Raw genomic sequence first — 19,619 nt, forward strand, 5'->3', positions numbered from 1 at the left:
GTTCTTTAAATTTATCTACAAACTAATGTTTATTTTTATTTTATTTTATTTTATTTTTTATTTATTTATAGATGTGATCTTGTCTTAATATAATTACGCTTGCTTATGTATACTAAACTTATAACAATAAAAAAAATAAAATATATATAAGGATTAAGCATTATGAAATAAGACTACTTCTCCAAAGAAAAGTCGACTTGTTACCTAAATGATTATATCACTATTATTAACAATAATACAACTAAAATTTTTAGGTGACTGTCAAGATCTGCCTAAAAATTTGCCCAATGACCACCCCAATGAAATGCAAAATCATTCCATTTGTTCCAATTAGTCTTATTATTAATGAAGTTTGCTAATTCTACATTATCCTTCTTATTACGTTTTTTACTATTTGATTTCATTCTTTTATCTTTACTATTGATATTCCGTTTTTTTTCCTTTTCTATTTGTTTCTCATTTCTACACTCCCAAAGCAATAAGGAAAATTTGACAGTTTGTGAAAAAATATGAGAGCAATGATAAAATTATGTAGGGAGATGATAGTTAAGATAATATTAAATATATTGTTTCATAATTTTTAGCAGTTGTAATTTCTTTAATAAAAAAATAATTTCGCATATGCATATGCCACAGTAGCTAAAATTATATGATTTAGGCCAAAATGACATGTAAAAATCACGTGAAAATAGCTTAAGGGAATTTGGCCTCTGTTTAGGATTAGATGAGACTAGAGTACTCGAGCTGTACTTTACATATAAATACTATTGAGATTAAGAGGGAATAAGTTTAAAGAAGGAACTTAAACATGACAGGCAATAACACGGTTGCTACGTTTGCTATGTCCTTCCAATCAATACCCCTGCTGCGATTGTCTGTTAGCGTTCGTATTTGTTCTAATAATTCTTGATTATCTCTACTACTTGCTTCAATTTTTTTAAGGAGTTTCCTTTGATAAATTTCATTTTGATTAGCTTTCATTTTTTCAAGATCTAATTGCCTTTTTAATTCCTCATGCTTTCTATTATGTTCCTCTATAAGCGACCTTTGTATTTGTTCGAATTTTCTTTCTTGTTGTTTAATTAATTCCATTTTCTCTTTTTCATTTAATCTTCGTTGTTCAAGCATAGAATCGCGCATTTGTTCATATTTTTGATTATATCTCTTAGTTGCATACTCTCTTTCCTTAATTAAACGATGTTGCATTTCTTCTTGTGATTTTTTTTGTTGCTCGATATTTCTTTGTAATTCTAAAATTTTATTCCCAAAATTTTTCCCACTTTCTTCACGTTCACGTTTCTGTGCTTCAATTTTCCTACAGAGTTCTCCTTCACGTGCCAATGCTTCTATTCGCAATCTTTCAGCTTCTTCTTTAGCATGTACTGCTTTCGCTAATTCTGCGTTCATTCTTCCTAGTTGTGTCATGTAATCAATTGCTTCCGAATATTGATTTTTCATATATGAAGCAATTACTCTAGCCGCCTCTGGAGATTTCATCGACGATTTTTCGTAAGCTAATTCAAAGGATTTTAATGCTTTTTGGAATTCGGCATAATTCTGTGGGAAATTAAATTCTATTAAAATTTCAAACTATAAAAAGGAAGAAAAGAAAATTGATAGTCATACCTCAAACAAATTTTCTAGAGTTAATCCAATCTTAACAAACTTTTCCCAATATTTTTTTGCGATATTTTCATTGTAAATCATTAATTCTTTAGAATTTTTTTTCGTAAAATTTTCTTTAATTTTGGATAGCTTTCCACTTAATTGATCAATAAATTTTTCAATTTGAATAGGACTTCCAATTATTTTTCCAGAAAATAATTTCCTGGTTTCCGAAGCACATTCTTCACTTTTTTCTTCAAATTCTTCCCAAATCATTGGTAATTTTTCTTCACTTATCAATTGACTCATTCTTTTTTTATAGATTTCTAAAGCTTCATTTGTAGCTTCACGTGAGACATATTGTATAATCGATTCATATTCAGAAGGAATTGAAAGTAATGTTGATGTTTCTGAACTGTTCATACGTTCAACGGTGTCTTGTAGGAATTTTACAAATGCCATTCCTTTCATAGTGGAGGAACCAATGTATTTAAGAGGAAGTTGAGAGTAAATTGATTTTACGGCATTCTCTACTTCTTCAACAAATTCTTCATCAAGGTTGTCAGTAATGGCATTTTCCATATGTTGTACCATTGTTTTTTTGCATCCTGGATGCTATATAAAGTAAATGTGTTAAATATGATGTAATTTCTATTATTTAAAAATTTTCAATAACTTACCGGCAACCTAAAATTAATCGTAAAAAAGAAAAAATAAAAACAATTATATAGTAATATGGAAATTAACAAATAACAATGATATAACTAAATTATATTTACCCGAAAACATCAAAGCCATAAAAGAATTTCTTAATTCCCTTAGCAGCTACAAAAATTTTTTATTAAAATCGATCAGCTTGTAACATTATCAACAAATTTCTTTATTTGTAGCTCACCTTTGGGATCGACGTTATTTAATTTTTCCAAAAAATATTCTTTTAAGCTCTCGGGACTTTCTAAAGTAAAATCACGTAATAAAATAACTAATCTCGGTAAAAAATCTCCAACTTCTGGTTCTTGAATGAATTTACTTAAATCTGTCATTAAATACAATTTTCCTATGTCATCTTTACCAACAATTCCATTTATATTATAAATAAACGTTGAAGAAACAACTAAACATAAAATAAATAATTTCGTTGCCCAATTTTCATCCTGTTTTGGATCATCAATTCCTTCACTATCCAGGACAATAACTCGTTTCTGAATTATTTCACCATCTGATTGTTTACTCTCTAATTTGAATGGGGGAGACCACATGTATATTCCACGTGTACATCCTTCTACTTTTGCTCCTAGTTCAAAACCGTCATGGCGTCCATGCAATACATTCGCGAACCAAGATTTGCCGCGGCGAAAAGAACCAACTGGCGAAGAAATAAATGTGAATTCACGTGATGGAGTTCGAGAATTATTTATTTGTGCTTACCGACAGAAATGATAGCAAGAGGCTCATTAATAGTTCGAAGAACGTTTAATGCTTCTTGGTTAAGAACAATTTGACCAAAATTTCCATTTCTGGATCTTTCGTTATATTTTAATAGCTGAATTGGAACACCTTCCCGAAATTCAATACTTCCGCCAAAATTATTGCCATTTTCAATTTCTACATTGCTAAGTGAGTAATCATTGCCAAGCGTTGAAAATTGAGTCATGATTTAAAAGCTTAAAATTTATTGTTAAAATTTTAATTTGGATTGTTTATAAAAGAATTATAATGATGCTTATTTATATCCAAAAATTTCGGGGAAAAAATTCCGACGCCATTCCGCATAAATCAATAAATCAAGCTAATTAGAATAAGATCGGCAAAAAACATGAGATGTGCGATTGCGTCAGCTGACAGCTAACGTGAATCAGATTATGGCTGGCCTAGTAATTCTGGCAAAACCACTTAAGGCATTGTAATATTGGGCCATAGGCATCATCTATATATCATATATAGATATCAACCTGTATGATGTACTTGCATTTACATATTAACAGCATTTCCGGTGAAACATACTGTATGCCACCTACGATAATCAGTTTTCTTATTATTGAATCTTGATCATAAAACAATAAAAGCCACTTTTCCATTTACCATATAACTGATAATCATCAAATAATCAAATCCCCCCTATTTTTACTTTAGTTTCTAATTCCCTTTGTTCGTTCACTGCTATGGCGATTAGTTTTCCATTAGTCAGTTCGTTCTAACGAAGGGTGGGTCCGCCGGTTTGATTTTGTACATTTTGTTTTAGATCAATAGTGCATATGTTGTTTTTGTAAAACTTTCATTGTATCTTCGTATCTCACATTTGTATCTGCCTTTCAAAAGTAAAAATAAATAAAAATAAATAAAAATATTTAAAATCAAAAAAAAAAATGAACAATGTTAAATAAAAAGTATTTATTTAATTAATATATAAATTTCTTTTATGAAATCACGCAATCTCCTATTGCATCCCTCAAAATATCTTTTTCTCTCTGCATAAATTCTAACATTTTAGCAAGTTGTTTCTGGAAAATTTATTTTGTTTTTCAATGGCTTTCTCTTCTTCTTCTCTTTTAATTCTTCTTCAGTTTCTCTTTATATTTGCTCAAATTTGGCATGTTTGTTGCCTTCTTCAGCCAATCTTTGTTGTTTAAGCATTTCGTCGTGCAATTGTTCACGCCTCTGATTATATTTTTCAGCCGCAAGTTCTTTCCTCAATTAAACGCTGTTTCCTTTCTTCATGTAATTTATGTTGTTCAATATTTGCTTGTATTTCTGCCATTTTCTTTCTGAAATTTCTTTCATTTCTTCGTTTTCATGTTTTCGTGCTTCTATTTCCATATGTAATTCTTTTCCACGAGTCAATGCTTCTAAATGCAACCTTCCAGCTTCTTCTTTGATGTGTAATATTTTTGTTAATTTGTATTCATCTTTCCTAATCGTGTCATGTAATCAATTGCTTCCGAATATTATTTTTCATATATGAAGCAATTACTCTAGCTGCCTTTGGAGATTTCATCATCGATTTTCGTAAGCTAATTCAAAGGATTTTAATGCTTTTTGAAATTCGGCATAATTCTGTGGGAAATTAAATTCTATCAAAATTCTAATAAAAAAAAGGAAGAAAATTGAGAAAATTTGGTTATGCCTTCCGATCTTGACAAACTTTGTCCAATATTCTTTGGCAATATTTCATTGTAAATCATTAATTCTTTAAAATTTCTTTTCGTAAAATTTTCTTTAATTTTGGATAATTCTTCATTTAATTGTTCAACAAAAATTTTAAATTTGTGGAGGATTTCCAATTATTTTTCTAATAACCTCTGAAGCACGTTCATCATTTATTTTTTTAAATTCTTCTCATATCGTAGTAATTTTTCTTCAATTGACTCATTCTTTTTTTATAAATTTCTAAAACTTCATTCGTGAAACATATTGGATAATCGATCCATATTCAGAAGGATTGAAAGGAAGTGTGGATGTTTTTGAACTGTTCATACGTTCAACGATAACTTGTAGGAATTCAATGTATTTAAGAGGAAGTTGAGAGTAAATTGATTTTACGGCATTCTCTACCTCGTCAATCTTCGTCAAACTTGTCAATAATGGCACCTTCCATATGTTGTAATATTGTTTTATTACATCCGCTATATATAAAAATAAATGCGTTAAAATGTGATGCAATATTTTGTTTAAAATTTTCAATAACTTACGACAAACTAAAAATATCCATAAAAAAAAAGTAATCATATAATAAAAATAAAAAATTAATAAATTAATAAATACTGTAATGATATAATTAAATTATATTTACCCAAAAACATACAGTAATTCATAAAAAAATTTCTTAATTCCCTTAGCAGCTACAAAAAATTTTTATTATTAAATTGACCAGTTTATAACATTATCAACAAATTTCTTTATTTGTAGCTCACTTCGGGAATGACGTTATTTAATTTTTCCAAAAATAATCTTTAAAGCTCTTAGGAATTACTAAAGTAAAATCACGTAATAAAATAACTAATCTCGGTAAAAAATCTCCAACTTCTGGTTCTTGAACGAATTTACTTAATTCTGTCATTAAATACAATTTTCCTATGTCATCTTTACCAACAATTCCATTTATATTATAAATAAATGTTGAAGAAACAACTAAACATAAAATAAATAATTTCATTTGCCCAATTTTCATCCTGTTTTAGTTCATCAAATCCTTCACTATCCAGGACAATAACTCGTTTCTGAATTATTTTATCATCGGATTGTTTACTCTGAATGGGGAGACCACACGCATATTCTACATGTATGCTTACCGACAGAAATGATAGCAAGAGGCTCATGAATGGTTCGAAAAACGTTTAATGCTTCTGGATTAAGAACAATTTGACCAAAATTTTCATTTCTGGATCTTTCGTTATGTTTCAATAGTTGAATTGAAGCACCTTCGCGAAACTCAATACTTCTGCCAAAACTATTGCCATTTTCAATGGTTCCTGTCTTGTGAGAGTTTCCGTATCATATTGATGATATGAACGATAAAAAAATTAATTACTTCCTATATTACTGGACGAATCTTTTCTACGTGTTGAAAGTTGAGTCATGATCTAAATTTTAATTGGATTGTTTATAAAAAAAGAATTATAATGGTGCTATTTATATTCAAAATTTCGGGAAAAGATTCCGACGATGTAAGTGAGTGTGATCTCGATAAGCTCAATTAGTCAATAACAAACGCAAACCTAGTAACTACCTGAAGTTTTGTGAGTCATTCCTCGCACTGATAAAGGTCTTTCGTTGGTGTGGGTACGTTGATATTGTATAAGATACTTTTTACTTTAAAAGTTTTTATTCTGGTATTGCATCAAACGCAGAGTTTATGGCGCGATTAATTAACCTTAGATTGTATAATTCATATTTTCCGGTTTTTAAGACGCATCAATTAGCTTTAGTTATATACAAAGCCAAATAAATTTTCTTTGTAGCTTAATTTGTTGAATTTAATTATTCTGGTATTATTTATCAAAAGCGGAGTTTACGACGTGATTAATAAACCTTAGATTATATAATTGGTATTTTTCGAACAATTCACTATTATTTGCATAAACACATAAATTATATAAAATTCCTACATTTAACTTTACTAATATCATAAAGACTAAACTTATTCATATGTCAAATAGAATGATTATTACTTTCTTATTGATAACGCGACGGGTTACGCCTAGTTTGATTAATAAAATAATTTCTGTAAGTTTAAAATAAATTGAAATGTAAGTAAAAACCTTTATCAGTTTATTTCATTTAAAAATATTTGATAGAAGTAATTTTATGAATTTTTCCTTTTTTTTTAATAAATATATAGAAATATATGAAGGTTAGATTATAAGATAATTTGATTAAGCCTCATTAGATAAAAAAGAAAAAAAATGCGAGAATAAAGCGATTTAAAGGAAAGTTGGGAAATCGACCTACCATATAATACATTAAAGTTCCGGGATCGCGCGGTCCTCAGTTATGAACTCTGATGTATATATTTGATATTTTTAATTACTTTTTATTTGTACTTAAAAAACCAAAATTTTGTTTACAACTGTGATAATGATGATGATTGTTTTAATTGTATTTCGAGTTTTTAATATGCTTTTAAGTTTATTTTTAAATAGCATTAGCAATAAGAAATATAATATTGAACATTTAATAATATCGAATAATATAAATTATTCGAAATATATCATCTTTGATTATAAAGATAATGATTTATTTCATAAAAATTATTATTTAGAATATTATGCCAAAAAACAAAAAACTCAAGATCAAAAAAAAGAAAAAAAAACAAACTAATAATAAGTCACTTTGATTAGGCCTAACACCAATACATTAAGTTAAAAAGATTAATGTATTTGAAAGTAGTATAAATAATATGTATTAAAATTACAAAAAGCCTACCTAAACAGCATATGTTTCTGCCTCTGTGACACATTAGAGGATAAGGCAATCAGAATGTTTACTACAATACTTCGCAGACACAACAGTAATAAGAGAGGGAAGAACAATAAAACGAACTTTCATTTTGATTTTCACGTGATCATTCGGTATATCAAATATGTGGCTAATATATATTTGATCGAGTTCGGATGCGGGCATTTAAAGAATTTGCATAATGCAAAGCGATCACGTGTTAGTGCATATAGAATAAGTTCGACATTTATTTATACATGAGCACGTGATAAAGTGTATGCAAATTGTTTAAATACCGGATGCGGTATATACTGTTAATATAGTGCTTCCCGAAGGGCGAGGTCCTGGGCAAGTGGCAACGGGATGATATTCTAGTTCTTTTTATCAGATAGTTCCCTTTGTTAATTCATATAGCTATAATTGTATTAGTATATTAGAATAAAATAAAAATAAATATAGCATTTGGTTATATCCGGTGTAATTAATTATAAGAAAATCGGTTCTGCAACTATTTGGTTCGATATAACGAGTTTTCGGTATATCCAGATTCGTTGTATCCTGTGAAATTAATAATACGTATTAAATTTAAATTCCTTATTTTTTTTAAAAAAAAAAGAAAAAAATTATAATTTCTACGAAATGAAATTAAAACATCTCTTAATTTTTTTATCAATAATAAGAAACTACAGAATTTCAAGTGGCAGACATTTTGCAATATGCAGATAATACGATAGTTTTGCAAATAGTTCGCAATTTAAGTGGTGGAAATTGTTCTGAAACAAAAATATCATTTCGCGTCATTTATCCCAATGGTAATATTATACCAATCGATCTTTCGATGGAAGAATTGGAGATACAATCTTTCAATTTTTGTACTGTCGATGGACTTAACCCTATTTCTCTTAATGCCATAGAAACAAAAAAAGGCAATTTTATAATAGTAACTTATACTGTAGCTGCGGACGTAAATAATCCTCTAACGTATAATGATTATTTAATGTTGATTGATTTAAATGGAAATATTTACAGGTTAGAATGAATTCTTTTTTTTAAAACCTTTTCGGAGAATATATATACTTTTTTGTAATATACTGTATGTACTTTTCTTTTATGGCAATAGTAAAACTTTAATGAGTCCTTCTCTTATTGACTCAAGTAATAATAATAATACATGGATACCTCAACAATCTTTTATTTATCCAAATGCAAATAATAAGCAAGGATTTCTCTACTTTGCACCATTATCGAGTGGTTATGATGATGTCAATTTTAATTATAACTTGACGCAATGGATAATGTAATTTATCATATTGATAAAATTTGATTTTTAATTTTTAATTTAATGTATGGTTTAACTTATATTCCTTTCCTCTTTTTATGAAGAAATGAAGACGGAAGTTTTAGCAATATTGCAGCAACGGTTTTAACTCTTCAAGTACAACCTTCGGTAGTTTCAACAGTGGATGGAGGTTACATGTTTATTTATCCTAATGTAACAACCTCCCAGGATCCTTATTCTTCACAGACAGGGCTTTACGCCATGTATTGTGGATATGGAAGTAATATTGTGCGAGAAACAGTTATTCTTTATGAAAATATGATGTATTTAAATATTGTTGGCCTTAATTGTTTTATCTCTTACTCGGAAGTTGGACAAATTTGTTTGATATCCATACAATCTACCACCGATCCAAATCCAATCATTGTTAATATTCAAGTTAGTTATCTTTCAAGAGGAACCGTATTTGATATCAAACATGTAAATGTCACACTTCCCACAATTATTAATGATCCTAATTTTACGCCATTACCATTCGGAGGTTATTTATATAGTGTTATTCAAACAACCAATATGAGTAGTTATATTTGGGGCTATGTTTTGGATGAAAATGGCAATTTAAATCAATGGGACCTTTCATATCCTACCCTGTCAGATTCTAATTTTCCCCACCAAATTTTAACAAATAACACTCTTGTAATACTTCAACCAATAGTAGGACAAAATTGGAGTTTAATCACCACTGATTTGTATAAAATTCATGAAGGTAATGTGATAGCGAAGATTTTTTTTTTTTTTAATTCTTACAAATACTCTAGATAATGGTTATGGTAATATGTTCATCAGAGATACATCTCCGACCATTCAACAAACTATCACCGCACGTGAAACTAATCCCCTTAAAATTACATATACGATTCCTATTGTTTTTTCAATCGGCACAATTACAATTTTTCAAAGTAATGGCAGTTCTAATCCTGGGATTGTACGTCAAACCATTAATGGCTTAAATAACCAAAATTATGTAACATTTGATAATGATACCGTTAGTATTGATATAATTGAAAGTACATTTAATAATCCTGATTCAACGTATTATGTTATGATTGAGAATAATTTTGTTTCGACTCTATCATACAATGAACCTCTCCCTGGTTTATATAGTAATATTTGGTCTTTTACAACGTGTAAGTGATTTATAATTATGCTCATAAAATTGAATTATATTATATATATATTAATTATTTTTCAAATAGTACCAGAAGAAGAAAAAGAAAAAGGAAGTAGTAAAATTAAAATGTTTTTTGATGGCATTTATGGAAAAGTTAGATTGACCAAAGACGGAACTTCTTACTTTGACACTCTCAACTCCAATCAAATAAATAAATTCTTTAATAATTTAACACAAGAATTGGCCGATGCAGTCGCTGTTACATCAAAACGAATAATCACCAATTATAGATTTGTAATTGACACTAACATTGAAAGTTCTTCAAAACAATATCTTTTATCCATTAAGATTGATAAACCACAATCTGCATCAGATAGGGAGACTAAATTAATCACTAAAGATTTAGATATTATGATTCGGAATATGGACATCACTGTTCTTGCATCTGGAAGTTCTTCGAAATATTTGGAACCAATCTATGGATATGTAACTATACGTAAATATTCGTTTTTCAATTTTTTCAGAAAAATTTAACCAAATTAATTAATTTTTCTTTCTTTCTTTTTTTTAATAAAATAGCCAGGTGGTATGAGAATTCTGACAATATATGCCAACTTATTTTAACAGTTATATTCATTTTGATATTGACCATACTTTGCATCATTTCTATACATTATGATGCAAAAATTGAAGTAAAAGTGATGCAAATAGTAGTGTTAGGAAAGCTTTTTTTCACATAATGAAATCGGGTATATGTAAATTAATCCAACCTTTAAATTTATGTAAGAGGAGGGAGGTTAATGAGAGGAGGGATGTTGATGAGGATAAGGTAAAGTACACATTCTATATTTAATTGAAAATCAAATGCTAACATAATGTTTATTTATTTAGAGCAACCACTTTAAAATTTTTTTATATGGATTTAATGTTTTGTCATTTGTGTTGGACATTTTTTTTGTTAAGGTAGAGGCAGGCAGCATCAAAATTATTTTTTTTGCGAGGTAAATATCAACTTCTGAACTAAAAAAATTTTTTTTAAAAAAAGACTAAAATAATAAAATTTTCTTTTTTAAGTGTTTTTTTGGTGACAGTTCCATATGTTATCAAGTTAGGATATGCAGTTTACATTATCCTTAACGAACTTGTAAGCAAAGAAAATTCAGAAGATTCAGTTCAACTTCTTGATGAACCCGGAGAAAAAGATGATCCAGAAGATTTAAATGATCAACAAGATGGTTCACAAGGTCAACAAGATAAAGCAAAAGAAAAAGTTACGATCAAGAAATGGTTAGAAGATTCAAAAGATCATAAAATAGTTCTCGTAATGTTGATATCACTAGCAGGAACTGATGTCGGAGTTCTAGAAATATTTAAATTTAATTTCCAATTTTGTAGATATAAATTTAACGTTAAGTTATCTAAAAAATTTGAACGAAAGATTATTATTGGAGAAACTATTGGTATTATTATTAAAAATATGCCTGACCTAGCTTTTAGGGTATGTAATTTTTTTTGCGTCACCTTATTTTTTTTAAATCAAATATTAATCAAGTTGATTTAATTTTTTTTTTAAAAAAAACTATTAGGTTTACTTTTTGAGCAAAGCGATTGATTTTAGTTATTTATCCATTCTTACTCCTTTAGTATCTCTTATAAAAATCCTAAGTCTTTTTACAAACTTCACAAAATTAATGAAAACTAGGAACTATGGCTCTTAAATTTGTCATTTTCCTTATTTTCTTACACATATCACGTAATTATTTCATATTCTGAATACTTTAAAAAATGTTCGTTTAAAGATTGGGTTTGTATATGTTTCACCATCATAAAGGAATCAGAGTGAATTTAATAAATTTCCTTGTCTTTCACAATAGGCATCCATTAATTTTTTCAGTTGTATTATACGCTTGATTTTGATTAGTAAAATTTTATCAAACGCACATTAGCTCTTGTCACAATCTATATTCTTTCATACTATTATTTAAAAGTGTCTTAAAATAATCTGATCTTTCTGATGAGCTGCATCTTTGCACATAAAATGTTTCCTTTAATAAGTAATTCGTTCTTTGTTCTATCTTCAACGTATTTAATAACTGAGCTTTTTATTTTACACATCGTTTATTTCTGGGTGATTAATAATCTTTTTACAGTAGTGGTCAAAAGGATCCGACCCTCATCATTAAAAAAGTTTTTAATAAACAAAAAAAAAAATTTTTTTTTATTTTAAAGTACAAGGTGAACCATGATCATTAATACATAGTATAATCCCCCGCCTCTATTAATGCTGCAACCCGCTTCTCCATACTACCAACAGATTTTTAGCTAATTCGATTGATAATTGGTTCCACTCTTTTGTTAATTCTACATCAAATTCATAAAAAATTTCTTAATTCCCTTATCAGCTACAAAAAATTTTTTATTGTTAAAATTGATCAGTTTATAACATTATCAACAAATTTCTTTATTTGTAGCTCACTTCGGGATTGACGTTATTTAATTTTTCCAAAAATAATCTTTAAAGCTCTCAGGAATTACTAAAGTAAAATCACGTAATAAAATAACTAATCTCGGTAAAAAATCTCCAACTTCTGATTCTTGAACGAATTTACTTAATTCTGTCGTTAGGTACAATTTCCCTATATCACCCCTCCCAACAATTCCATTTATATAGAAACAACTAAACATAAAATAAATAATTTCGTTTGCTCAATTTTCATCCTGTTCATCAAATCCTTCTATCCAGGACAATAACTCGTTTCTGAATTATTTTATCATCGGATTGTTTACTCTCTAATTCGAATGGGGAGACCACACGTATATTCCACGTGTATGCTTACCGACAGAAATGATAGCAAGAGGCTCATGAATGGTTCAAAGGACGTTTAATGCTTCTGGATTAAGAACAATTTGACCAAAATTTTCATTTCTGGTTCTTTCGTTATGTTGCCAAAACTATTGCCATTTTCAATAGTTCCTGTCTTGTGAGAGTTTCCGTATCATATTGATGATATGAACGATAAAAATTTTATTACTTCCTAAGTGTTGAAAGTTGAGTCATGATCTAAATTTTTAATTGGATTGTTATAAAAAAAATTATAATGGTGCTATTTATATTCAAAAATTTCGGGAAAAGATTCCGACGCTATTCCGCATAAATGCATAAATCACAAAAAAATATATACAGTGTAGACAAATATACCGACTTGTACATCAGATAACAACATGTATACTGTATGATTTATCGCCATTTTACTTTGTTATAATATAATTTTTTATTGTTATTTTAAATTTAATTAACATACTGCTGTAATGCTGTTGCCACTTAAGATAATAGATTTTATTATTATTGGTTTCTCCTGAACTTATTTCCGCCAAGAGATAAATAATCTGATCACGTGACACAAATCAAAGTATATAAATGACGAAAGTAATAATTTAATAATTTATTTTAGACATAAAATAAAATGAACAATGTTAAATAAACAAGTATTTATTTAATTAATTATATAAAATTTCTTTTATCGAAATTATTATGAAATTAGGCAACCACCCTTCTTGTCTTTCTGCATAAGTTCCACCATCGCACTGTGCTGTCTTTCATTTGCTGCAATTTGTTCAGCAAGTTGACTCTTGTAAAATTCATTTTGACTTTCAATGGCTTTCTCCTTCTCTTCAAGTAATTGTGCTCTCAATTCCCTATTTCTCTCTTCAGCTTCTCTTTGTATTTGCTCAAATTTGAACTCTTGTTGTTCAAGCAATCTTATTTTTTCTTCTTCACTTAATTTTTGTTGTTCAAGCATTTCGTTGTGCAATTGTTCAAATTTCTGATTATATTTTTCAGTCGCAATTTCTCTTTCTTTAATTAAACGTTCTTTCATCTCTTCATGCGATTTATTTTGTTGTTCGATATTTGCTTGTAGTTCTGCCATTTTCTCTTTGAAATTTCTTTCATTTTCTGCACGCTCATATTTTTGTGCTTCCATTTCCCTACGGAATTCTTCTTCGCGGGCCAATGCCTCTAACCGTAATGTTTCAGCCTCTTCTTTGGCTTTCATTGCTTTTGCTAACTCTGCATTCATTCTTCCTAATTGCGTCATATATTCAATTGCAGTAGGGTATTGATTCTGCATGTATGAAGCAATTACTTTAGCAGCTTCGGGAGACTTCATAAATGATTTCTCGTAAGCTAATTCGAAGGCTCTGAGTGCTTCCTGGAATTCATCATTGCTCTATTTAAAATGAAAATTATTAAATTCTGTTAATATATGCTAAATTAAAAAAAAAATTAAAAAAAGATATCATACCTCAAATAAGTTTTCTTGGGTTAACCCAATCTTTACGAATCTTTCCCAATAATCCTTCGCAATATTTTCATTATAAGCCGTTAATTCATCAGAATTTATTTTCGTGAACTCTTCTTTAAATTTGGATATTTTTTCGCTTAGTTGTTCCTTAAAATTTTCCATTTGAGTGGGACTTCCAATTATTTTTTCAAAAAATATTTTATTGGCCTCTGAAATGCAATTATTATGTATTTCTGTGAATTCATCCCATAAAATTGGTAATTTTCCTTCTTCATTTAACACACGGTCCATTTGTTCTTGATATAATACTACAGCATCTTTAATTGCTTCTTGCGCGACAAATTGTATAATTGATTCATACTCAGAAGGAATTGAAAGAAATGCTGAATTTTCTGATTTGTTCATACGTTCAACGAGATCATTTATGAATTTCACAAAAGCTGTGCCTTTCATGGTGGAGGAACCAATGTATTTAAGAGGAAGTTGAGAGTAAATTAATTTTACAGCATTTTCTACTTCGTCAACAAATTCTTCATCAAGGTCATCGGTAGCAGCATCTTCCATATGCTGTAACATTTTTCTTTTACATCCCGGATGCTATGTGAAAGTAAAGTATACAAATGTTAGATATAATAAGTAGATTGATAATTTAAATGTTTTAATAACCTACAGGCAACCTAAAAATTTATGAAAAGATAGATCATAATAAATAAATAAAAACATCAATTTATAATAACTAAATAAAATTACATTCATATTTACCCGTATACGTCAAAATCAACAAAGATTTTTTTAATTCCTTTAGCAGCTACAAAAATTTTTTGTTAAAATTGATCAGTCTATAACATTATCAACAAATTCTTTATTTATTAGCTCACCTTCGGGATTGACGTTATTTAATTTTTCCAAAAAATAATCTTTAAAGCTCTCAGGACTTTCTAATGTAAAATCACGCAATAAAACAACTAATCTCGGTAAAAAGTCGCCTTCTTCTGGTTCTTGAATGAATTTGCTAAGATCAGTCATTAAGTACAATTTCCCGATATCATCTCTACCAACAATCCCATTTATATTATAAATAAAAGTAGATGAAAGGGCTAAACATAAAATAAATAGTTTCGTCGCCCAATTTTGGTCCTGTTTTGGATCATCAATTCCTTCACTATCCAGGACAATAACTCTTTTCTTAATTACTTTGCCATCAGATTGCTTGCTTTCTAACAAAAATGGTGGAGACCACATGTATATTCCACGTGTACATCCTTCTACTTTTGCTCCCAGATCAAAACCGTCATGTCGTCCATGTAATACATTCGCGAACCAAGATTTACCACGGCGATATGAACCGACTATTGAAAAATAAATGGTGTCATGTGAATATCAAGCGATGGAGTCTTAATTAATAATATATTTATTGTCTTCTTATATATTGTTTACCAACTGAAATAATCGCAAGAGGTTCACGGATGGTTTGAAGAATCTTCAGCGCTTCTGGGTTAGTAACGATTTTACCGAATTCTTCTCCCGAATTATCTTCGATATATTGTAATAGCTGAATTGGTTCACCTTCACGAAATTCTATTTCTCTACCAAACCTATTACCTGTAATCATAATTTTAACTAACTAAAATATATAATATAGTTTATTTATCAAATTTTTAAATTGTTACAAAAAAAGAAATTTTTTTCTTTTTTTTTTAAAAAAAAAAATTCTGAACATTTATAAGGAATTGCTTCCAAAATTGATGAAGAGATAACAACATAAATAGCTAAAGCCTGCCTGATTGTAACTAGCTTTTTTTGTGCCTACTTACGCCAAACAAAAGCAATGCAATTCTAATACAATATTTTGCATTTTCATGCATTATCACATTGTCTTACAAATTTTTTTTTTACATTTTACAGGATTCTCAAACTCTTTTTTTTTCTTTCTTCTCCTTCCTTTTTTCTTTTTAATTTAATTAATTTTACGGAGTTTACGAGATTAAATAGACGACCATTTACAATCATTTTCGGACATGTTTAGTTGTACAATTGCTTTTGTTTCCGTATTTGGAATTTATTTCATTCATGTTTTTATGTTTTTTAACGCATAATGGATATATTGTCTTTGATTATGCGACAATAATAATCATATTTGATTATCAAAGTTTATCTCTACCAATAAATTTGGGGCTGTCACATTCATTAGCCGGTATTATAACTTGTTTTCTATTGCCGATCAATGCCGAAAAGAGGATTTATCATTTAATCAGCCACAGAATTGCAGCTTTTTCCCAAAGATGTTTGTTAATGAAGAGGAGAAAAATAAACCTAATTTACAAGACCTTCAAAATAATAATTATATTAACCAAAGATATGGAATTTCATCTTCGCCTACATCCGCAGAACCACATTCTTTTCTAAGTGAAAATGAAAAAGAATTTCATACAAAAAATTCCGAACAAATTAATCAAAATATTTCTCACGATACCCAAAATAAAATCAAACGAAAGGCTAAAACTATTTCATTTCCTATTAAGGGAGAGAAAGCCAAATTTAACTTTGAAAGTCCAGGTTAAAAGATTTATAATATATAATTCAATATATGATTCTTATTATGAACTTCGTTTCTTAAAGGAAATTTGTTTTTTAGAACTAACACATCGGCTTCGAGCTGTAAATACCTCGGATAAAGAAAAAAGCGATGAAAAGCACGAATCTAAAGAAAAGGTCAATGAGGAGATGGACTTTTATACGAAAAAAATCCATTGGACTTGGATTTTATTAGCATTAATCGTTTGTGCTGTTTTAATTTATATGAAATTTCGCTTAGTAAGTAAATCTTTTTTATAGCTTTACTAATATATTTTTGGTTTAGTGAATATATTTTTCAAATTCCTTTCACTAAAGTTATAATTTCATAATTAGAAAGAAATTTATGTTGATGATAAGAAATTTGTTGTTAAGGTTGGTTTATAAAAATAGGCATTAATCAATTTTTTTGTTGAATTAAAAGAAACGCATTCTAGTATATCCTCAATACAGTTCCAACCTTTCGAAGACTTTGCGAGCTCGACAACAAAATTAGTCGAAGATATTGTTCAAGTAGATTTACCATGTAAATATTTTTAATTTTCTATAATAATTTAAGAGTCATATTAATTTTACAATGATATTCCCGTTCTTTTAATTTTTATTTTAGCATCGGGTTCTGTAATGGATGGGACAGTGTCATGTCGTAGATTTGCAAATATAGTTGAAGATAGCCCAGCATTCAAAGAAACGGGTTCATCCATTGCAAACCTACTACGAGCGTTTTCCGCCAAAATAATGGATGCAGGAGTTGCATTGGAAGACATGTATCGTAATGGCAACATGTTATTTTGGATACTTAACAGCGAAATTTCCGAGATGATGTCAAAGTTTAATTCATATAATAGATGGTTCGGAAATGAAGATGAAACATTTTTTAGAAGTCGTGTACATAGGTTGGTTAAAAGTATCGAGGAATTTAGTGTAAAGGTCACCCATGCAAGAAAAGCTATTGTTGATGCTGAATCTTACAGAGGCCCCGCTGAAAGAAAAGTACGACAAGGTATTGCCGAGGCTACTAAATTTGTTCATCATGATCCTGATAAAGCACAAGAGTATATTCTTAAGTTCAGGGGGGAAGGGTATATTCTGGAAAAAATTGGTAGTAAAGCTAATGATGTGCTGAATGTAATGGACGAATTGAAACATGCAGAAAACATGTTAAATATTTTAGAAAAAAGTCATGAAGCCCTGGATTTAATTAATAAGATTTTATCAGTTTATAAGAATAAACTGTTTTATTTTGAATCTCAATTGGGTAAAATAAAGAAAAGCAAGGTAACAAAAAAAGACTTGGACAAATTAGAGAAATTAGTTAATATTTTGAAATCTAGTCAACAAAAATTCATCGACAAAGAAACTTTAGAGGATAAAGAAGAAGCAAGGATCTATGTGTAATTAGTTACCCTATAATTAAATAAAAATAATAAATTTATTTCTAAATTTTTTATAATTCATTTATCTACTTCAAAAAAAAAAAATTCTAGTATTATTTATCTGTTATCGGTGGAAAATTTAATTAGAGTACGCCAGTACGGAATATACAATAATAATTCATTTTACGAGAGTGGGAGCGCTCAGAATCGATATATGTATGAACCGGTTCGTGTCATTTCCGATCGATCCAACCTTTTCATGATTTGATCAGATACTGTTCAAAACTGAGTTCAAAAATACCCAGTATCGCAGATCGGTTCGGCACCAAATTTCAAAATTCAAGATCTATCAATCAGTGAGTTAACTAACTGCACAAATTTTTGTATCATTGTTCGAAGAACCGCGAACTGATTAGTTCATGAAAAAAAAACTTTTGTGCTACCATCTTAGCTCTTAACTATTACAACGGTAAAATTCGTTGAAGTATAGATCAATGCATTACGCAATCAAATTATATACTAATAGAGCGTTGGTAGGTCGGTAAACGTTCTTTGTTGCTTGTGCGAAGTCTTTAAAATGTGAGAAGCAAGCAGGAATAAGCGAAGTGCTCTTAAGGTATGTAAATAATTTTTTTTTCTTAGATTCCACGATTACAATAAGAAAGATATTTTCTTGGAGACTACATACTACTATTATTATTATTAGTAATTGTACCTCTATCATGCTCTAAAATTAAATATAGTTTGTTAATTTGTACGGATTTTTTCAAAGACAGAAAAATAATAGTTGAGGTAATCTTTATACAACTTTGTTATTACGTGTATGAAAAGAAGGAAAGAGGCAGAACTTGCATTTTGATCGGTTTTGAGAAAGGTGCTCATATTGATGCAGAGTATTCAATTTAAAATTGATCATTACATCGGTGTTCATTCAAACAATATTAATTAAAACAAAGAAATCAGAATTTTTTCAGCATTTATAATGTCAATTGGTAATGTATACAGTAGCTATACATAATATATTTTATAAAATTTCTGATATTTTAATAGGGAGGAACTTGTCAAATTCCCAGTTGAACTGATTAATTTTTGCAAATGATGATGCGCTTCTTCTGTATTTCTATTAATTAAATCTAATGTCAACATCTACAGTTATATTTGTCCTCTTCCTAATTTTTTAATAACTAATAACAAACCAGAATAAAATGAAGAATATATGGAATATATTAACCTACAGTATATTGCTGATAACAATAAAATACATGGTGAATTAGGCGCAAGAAAAAGACAAACTTCATTTAATCAAATTGTATTTCAAATAATTGTATAAAAAGTAGTAATGTTGAAATTATAACCAGTCATTATATTTAATCTTA

The 19,619-nt window shown here is 28.8% G+C and overlaps 5 protein-coding genes across 6 annotated transcripts; 2 read left to right on the forward strand and 3 right to left on the reverse strand.

The window, feature by feature from the left end:
* Nucleotides 1-3,259, reverse strand: OCT59_030118 (uncharacterized protein; the record flags this gene model as incomplete). Its single annotated transcript, XM_066146448.1, has 6 exons — nt 1-1,557; nt 1,627-2,220; nt 2,286-2,292; nt 2,385-2,430; nt 2,501-2,971; nt 3,034-3,259. The coding sequence occupies 6 exons, from the start codon at nt 3,257-3,259 to the stop codon at nt 790-792; spliced, it is 2,112 nt and encodes a 703-aa protein (XP_065995089.1). The 3' UTR covers nt 1-789.
* Nucleotides 3,260-5,533: 2,274 nt separating this feature from the next.
* OCT59_030119 (uncharacterized protein) lies at nt 5,534-6,182 on the reverse strand (the record flags this gene model as incomplete). The annotated part of the gene is made up of 3 exons (XM_025326484.2): nt 5,534-5,733; nt 5,895-6,074; nt 6,134-6,182. The coding sequence occupies 3 exons, from the start codon at nt 6,180-6,182 to the stop codon at nt 5,534-5,536; spliced, it is 429 nt and encodes a 142-aa protein (XP_025175871.2).
* A 2,195-nt stretch (nt 6,183-8,377) lies between these two features.
* Nucleotides 8,378-11,707, forward strand: OCT59_030120 (uncharacterized protein; the record flags this gene model as incomplete). Of its 2 annotated transcripts, XM_066146449.1 has the most annotated exons (9): nt 8,378-8,568; nt 8,660-8,836; nt 8,923-9,584; nt 9,637-10,005; nt 10,075-10,475; nt 10,777-10,818; nt 10,881-10,990; nt 11,064-11,487; nt 11,576-11,707. In XM_066146449.1, the coding sequence occupies 9 exons, from the start codon at nt 8,378-8,380 to the stop codon at nt 11,705-11,707; spliced, it is 2,508 nt and encodes an 835-aa protein (XP_065995090.1). The 2 variants fall into 2 exon arrangements, with proteins under 2 accessions (XP_065995090.1, XP_065995091.1); XM_066146450.1 differs by lacking the exons at nt 8,923-9,584; nt 9,637-10,005; nt 10,075-10,475; ... (2 more) ...; nt 11,064-11,487; nt 11,576-11,707 and having other exon boundaries at nt 8,660-8,840.
* A 1,596-nt stretch (nt 11,708-13,303) lies between these two features.
* On the reverse strand, nt 13,304-15,905 carry OCT59_030121 (uncharacterized protein; the record flags this gene model as incomplete). The annotated part of the gene is made up of 6 exons (XM_025318525.2): nt 13,304-14,218; nt 14,294-14,890; nt 14,964-14,970; nt 15,056-15,101; nt 15,172-15,642; nt 15,731-15,905. The coding sequence occupies 6 exons, from the start codon at nt 15,903-15,905 to the stop codon at nt 13,520-13,522; spliced, it is 1,995 nt and encodes a 664-aa protein (XP_025175874.2). The 3' UTR covers nt 13,304-13,519.
* A 1,187-nt stretch (nt 15,906-17,092) lies between these two features.
* On the forward strand, nt 17,093-18,788 carry OCT59_030122 (uncharacterized protein; the record flags this gene model as incomplete). Its single annotated transcript, XM_066146451.1, has 9 exons — nt 17,093-17,107; nt 17,204-17,242; nt 17,321-17,393; nt 17,478-17,561; nt 18,042-18,261; nt 18,355-18,469; nt 18,557-18,599; nt 18,695-18,712; nt 18,781-18,788. The coding sequence occupies 9 exons, from the start codon at nt 17,093-17,095 to the stop codon at nt 18,786-18,788; spliced, it is 615 nt and encodes a 204-aa protein (XP_065995092.1).
* Nucleotides 18,789-19,619: the final 831 nt, after the last annotated feature.

Source organism: Rhizophagus irregularis, chromosome 9, assembly GCF_026210795.1.
Source record: "Rhizophagus irregularis chromosome 9, complete sequence".
Classification (NCBI taxonomy): domain Eukaryota; kingdom Fungi; phylum Glomeromycota; class Glomeromycetes; order Glomerales; family Glomeraceae; genus Rhizophagus; species Rhizophagus irregularis.